We start from the raw sequence: 6,000 nt of genomic DNA, 5'->3' as shown, positions 1-6,000 counted from the left end.
CATTTGTGTACAGTAGTGTACAATAGAGGTAGAGTACAGTAGAGGTAGAGTACATTTGTGTACTGTAGAGTACAAGTCAAAGTCAAAGTACCTTTATTGTCCCACAAGGGGAAATTGGATTTGCAGCAATGCTCCACATAAAACACATAAACATACAACAACACTCACCAACAAAACCAACCAGCAGAGAAGGAATTCACATTAACACCCAATGTACATAATGTGTAATAAATAAATCAATAAAGTACAGGACACAATCAAGTGCAAAATGCAACTTGTGCAAGATAATATAAAGTGCTAAGTGCCATTAAGATGCCTCACAGCTGACGGAATAAAAGATATATGCATCCTCTTTGTTCTGCATCTAGGAACTCGATAGCGCCGCTCAGAGGGCAAAAGCTCAAACTCTATTCTAAGGGGATGATCCTGTGAATGAGCTATAACTCTAATCCTCTGGACCTGTTTTATGTATAACTCCCCTGGTTGAGCCTGACTTCTCCTGGAAATCTTGCTCGCCACTTTGACCAGACTGCAAAGTCTGTTTTTATTTGTCAGGGAGAGGCTTCCAAACCAGGCAGCTATACAGAAAGATAAAACCGATTCAATAAAAGCACGATAAAACAGAGTCATCATTTCTGAAGAAACATTAAAAGTGTTCATTTTCCTAAGGAAGTACATTCTTTGTTGGATTTTCTTTGAGACAGCGTCAACCAAAGGTTCAAAACACAGTTTGTTGTCTAAAATGACTCAAAGATATTTGTATGTCTCCACAAGCTCAATGTCCGTGCCTTTAATAACCGTGACTGTAGGGGGAGGTGGTGTCCTGCGAAAGTCAATGACCATGTCCTTAGTTTTAGATAAGCCGCGTTTCCACCGCAGGAACTTTCCCCAGGAACTAGGAACTTTGGGCTGGTACTCGATGTGTTTACACCGCAGGAACCAGGGTCTAAATGAAGTTCCGGGTAAATATTTCCCCCTCCGATAGTCCCTGCTCATGAGGTAGTACTTTTTCAAAGTTCAGGAACTTTCAGGGGTGGGACCTGTGCCCTGCACAAGCTGATTGGTTGTGTTCACGCCGCATTTTGGTTGGATGATTCGATGCAGCATTTTATTTATTTTTAGCCTCCCTTTTAAAAAAATCTATTGCGGTTCGTGTCGTGGCTTCATGCAGTAAGAGTTGTCTGTCTGCAAATATGGAATTTAATTTTTTTAAAAACTGGTGGACTGGCGACGAGTTTCAGGCTTTATTAAGGGTATTTGTGGAAGAGGAAACTTTCTGCGCGTTCGTCCCAGCCATCTCACGGTCAATGTCCGCAATAGCTGATAACGTACATATTTTATATCTAACGTTAGCATTACGAGCTTACTGAACACGCTTTATCAGTGCTCGTCTGTTTTCTGCCACAGCTTTTATTATTAAGTCATTATGTTTACACATTGTCATCTATTGCAAGGTTAGGTTAGTAACAAACAACTATTTACAAGACTGTCACTATTTATGATTGATAGACGGGGTTCAGGCTTTTTTTAAGTGTATTTGCGAAAGAGGAATTTTTTTTCCGCGTTCGTCCCAGGCATCTCACAATAACTGATAACACACGTTGTCTAATTTTATACGCATATGAGCTTTCCGAACACGCTTTAGTATCAGTGCTCGTCTATTTTATTTTGTTAATTACCTCGTTAGTAAACCAATACATAACTGCAGCACAGTTTGAATCTCCTCCATACTTATAAATGTGGTGCAACTGATTACTGTCCGTCGCAGACTGGGAGGAGCAGTTGCGCGTAGTTTACCTTCCCGGTACTTTAGACCGCGGTGTAAACGCAGAAAGCAACCGGTCTGGGGCAAAAAAAAGTTCCTGGGAAAAAAGTTCCTGGTACAAATTGTTCCGGGTAATTTCGGTGGAAACGCGGCTATACATTCAGCTGTAAAAAGGAACTATCACACCACTCTACAAAGTCACTAAGGACTGGCCCATGGTCCCGCTCATTCCCTGATAGCAGGCTGACAATAACAGAATCATCAGCAAACTTAAGTATGTATCTATCTTGGTACAAACTGCGACACTGGTTTGTGTACAGGATGTACAGGAGAGGAGACAGACAGCAACCTTGGGGGGAACCAGTGGATGTAAAAGTGACTTCAGATAGGGTGCTGTTTGCCCTCACACACTGGGATCTATCTGTTAAAAAATCCAATAACCAGCCCACCAAATTTAAATCAAGGTTAAAATCCGCAATCAGTCTCTCAGCGAGCAGAAAGGGCTGAATGGTGTTAAAAGCAGAAGTAAAATCAACAAATAAAAGTCTGACATGAGTCTTTGCTCTATCCAGATGGCTAAAAATAAAGTGCAGAAGTGTGATCACAGCATCCTCCACTCCCCTGCCAGACCTGTATGCAAACTGCAGTGGATCTAACTGATCTCCTACCTGCAGTAAGACAGCCTCTTTGATAATTTTCTCAAAGCTTTTCATAACCAATGAGGTCAAGGCTACAGGTCTAAAATCATTCAAGGATTTTGGGGAGCTGCACTTGGCTATAGGCACAATAATAGAATGCTTCCAACTTCTAGGGACTCTTTGTTGTGATAAGGACAAATTAAAAATGAACTGAAAGATATGACAGAGTTGATCTGCACATGTTCTTAATAATTGCCCACAAATATCATCTGGCCCCGGACTTTTTGATCTGGTGCGCCTGAAAATGTTAGCCACAGTACTACTGTCAACAGTAATTGATGGAGCTGCCTGTGTGATAGCCCTGAAACCTTCCATTTCATCATCAAAATCCAAATTATTAAATCGAGAATAAAATACATTAAATTTATCAGCCAAATGTTTATCAGATGAAAAACCATCCAGGGCAACTCTGTTAGCTTTATCATTAGACCCAATCAATGTTTTCATACCATTCCAGGTTTTCTTTAAATTATTACTTCTCAAATCTGCCTCAATTTTTTCCTTATACCTTAATTTAGCTTTTTTAATTTCAGCCCTGATATCTTTTCTCACAGCCCTCTCTGCATTCACATCACCTTCATTAAAAACAGTTTTTCGTTTGATTAGCAAATCTTTAATATCCTTAGAGATCCACTGTTTGTTGTTTGGATACACCTTGACTTCCCTACTCGGGAGAACAGAGTCTTTGCAAAAAGAGATGTAACTGCAGACAACGTCAGTAAGTTCATCAATATCAGAACAGGAGTCCTGAAACACTGTCCAGTCTGTGCACTCAAAGCAGGCTTGTAGCGCTGAAGAGCTGTCCTCCGTCCAAACCTTCACCTGTTTTCTGACAGGTTTCTCCCTCCTCAACACCGAGGTGTAGGCGGGTAAGAGGTGGACAGAGTTGTGGTCAGAGGCACCCAGCGCTGGCCCTCCTTGGACGTATATGCGCCTTTAATGGAGCCGTAGCACAGATCAAGAGTTTTATTCCGACGTGTGGGGCATTTTACGTACTGATAAAAGCTGTTCAGTGTTTTCTTTAAGTTACAATGGTTAAAATCGCCGAGAATAAAATTAGGAGCAGCAGGGGAGATAGACTGAAGTTTGTTTACGGTTTTAAAAACAATGTCCGCGGCGGACTTGGCGTCAGCTTTGGGGTGGATATAAGCCACAGTCACAAAAATCTGGGGAGGTGGTACGGCCGTAGCGACACAGACAACAGTTCGATGTCAGGGTGACAAATCCGCTCTCTCACAGTAAAATTGCTACACCATCTGCGATTTATGTACAGGCAGACCCCTCCACCCAGCGTTTTATGTGTCACCTCACTGTCCCGATCCAGGCGCAGAGGGGCTCCAAAGCTGCTGATCTCCAGTGCCGAGTCCAAATCCGACTCAGTGAGCCAAGTCTCTGTGAAAGCCATAAGACACGCATCCCTGTAGTCCCGCAGATACAAAACATTTGCCCGTAATTCCTCAGTCTTATTCCTGAGGGACTGCACATTAGCCAGTATGACTGAAGGCAAGGGGATGCGACTCCTGCTCAATAGCTTCCTGGTTCGCTGTTTCACACCACCCCTTTTCCCCCGCTTCCTGGTTTGGCCTTGTTTTGTAAAGTTAATGTTTCTACCAATAAGTAATTCCAGAGGCAGATTCCCAGCCAGTGAATTGATGTTGAAGTCTGTCACGGCAGGATAGCACCATTGTAATCCCAATAGGAATTCGCGGGTGTATCGGAATGTGTGCTGCTGGTCGCTCCAAACGAAGTTTAAAACAGTCACTAAAAATAGGGCGTAAAAAGTGACTTCCATTCCTCAGATATTCAGCAATGTTCAGACAACATTAAACAGCACACCACAAAGGGGAATTAAAACCCTAAAAGACGTTTAAAACACAATAACACGGACACGAGCTGAAGGTACTTGTCGCCACAGAACAGCGCCACCTCCTAGACCTCCTAGATCTGACGTAGAGGTAGAGTACATTTGTGTACAGTAGAGTACAGTAGAGGTAGAATTCAGTACAGTAGAGTACAGTAGAATACAGTAGAGGTAGAGTACAGTAGAGTAGAGGTAGAGTACAGTACAGTAGAGGTAGAGTTCGGTACAGTAGAGTTCAGTAGTGTACAGTAGAGGTAGAGTTCAGTAGTGTACAGTAGAGGTAGTGTATAGTAGAGGTAGTGTACAGTAGAGTACAGTAGAGGTAGAGTTCAGTACAGTAGAGTTTAGTAGTGTACAGTAGAGGTAGAGTTCAGTAGTGTACAGTAGAGGTAGTGTACAGTAGTGTACAGTAGAGGTAGAGTGCAGTAGTGTACAGTAGTGTACAGCAGAGGGCGCTGCTCAAACAAACCTTTCAGCTGCTGTTCTGGATTAAAGAACAATAGGATACAGGAGAAGGAAGTTCAACACTCTTATTTCTAAATCTAATCTAGTAATTTTTGCTTATTCGTATGGTTGAATTAGATAATTGAAGGTCAGCAGCAAAGACATTGGTTAATAAAGGGAGATTAAATACATAAAGTATATTTGTGTAATTTAATATAGTTATAAAAGTTTTATGAGATTCTGAGATTGATTTTACTGATTGATTATTATTGATTTAAGTCATTTGACTGTTTTTATTCATTTTGAGGAACACTGAATATTTTGGTGCAAGTGAGACGAGTAAATGCATGTTCACATTTAGTCTAGAACTAAAATAACCATCATGTTTACACAGCACACACACACACACACACAACACCTCCTCACTTTATTTCTCTCAACACGGGGACAGGAGAGCTGTCAGTCAATAAATGTGAAAAGGTAACTAGAAAAAGTAATCTGATTACCAACACTGCTCATGATCACGTGACTCAATGGATACGTTTACATGAACAACTTTTGTTTCAATCGGAATTGGAATTTCTTCCGATTGATGAATCCGAACGTAGTGTTTACATGAACGCTAAACGTGATCGGGTTGATGTGCGTGTTTATATGTCACAAGCTTTAAATCGGAATTCCGTTCTGTGCATCGTACGTCATTACGCTATTTATTTCAACGTCATTGAACATGCACAGTCCTTTCAGTTTCGAGTTTTCAATCCGATCAAGTGTTTACATGTTCTCTCGATCGGATTAGAAAAGGAATACGGTGTCGTGTTAGCGGCCTCTGTTGTGAATTAATTAGAATAGAAATGTTTAATTCATTATCTTTAATAATAACAGAAACAGTTTTGTCATTTACAAGGTTGTTCAGCTTTAAGAAAAGTCTACCCATAAGGCATAGTGGGCGAGAGCGCGCAGATAGAAAAAAAGATAGAAGTGAAATGAGATTGACTCCATGTGAGTGCGCTGTATATGTATACTCCTGTTCAAAACTTCAGTAAAGAGTTTGTTTATTTTAATTCAAGTCGTCAGTGGTCATTACTGCTTGTTAAGGAAGACACGACAGCCCCTAAGTTAATAACTAATGATCTTTGCAACGGAAGTGAATTAATCAAAACTAACTTTATCTGGACAATAACTTTATTCTAGATCTGCTGTAAAGCCAAAACAATCTCTGTTACTGTAAT

General features: G+C 41.0%; 1 protein-coding gene across 10 annotated transcripts in view; it reads left to right on the top strand.

Moving 5' to 3' along the window:
* fancm (FA complementation group M) overlaps positions 1 to 6,000 on the top strand; it is a 69,879-nt gene that overhangs the window by 62,665 nt on the left and 1,214 nt on the right. The window contains exons 22-23 of one of the 10 annotated variants that reach the window (XR_014199082.1): positions 2,338 to 4,474; positions 4,625 to 4,979. The exons of 6 other annotated variants lie outside the window; for them this stretch is intronic. Coding sequence is in view for 1 of the 4 variants with exons in the window: in XM_082142426.1 (XP_081998552.1) it covers positions 2,338 to 2,345 (8 nt within the window). In the remaining 3 variants the exon portion in view is untranslated. Of the gene's footprint in view, positions 1 to 2,337; positions 4,980 to 6,000 lie in introns of those variants that run through there. 3 more of the 10 variants (XR_014199083.1, XR_014199084.1, XM_082142426.1) reach the window with 3 other exon arrangements.

Source organism: Leuciscus leuciscus (genome assembly GCF_965113295.1).
Source record: "Leuciscus leuciscus genome assembly, chromosome: 17".
NCBI classification, from domain to species: domain Eukaryota; kingdom Metazoa; phylum Chordata; class Actinopteri; order Cypriniformes; family Leuciscidae; genus Leuciscus; species Leuciscus leuciscus.
Note: the sequence above shows the minus strand (reverse complement) of the source record. Positions and strands in the feature narration are given on the sequence as shown.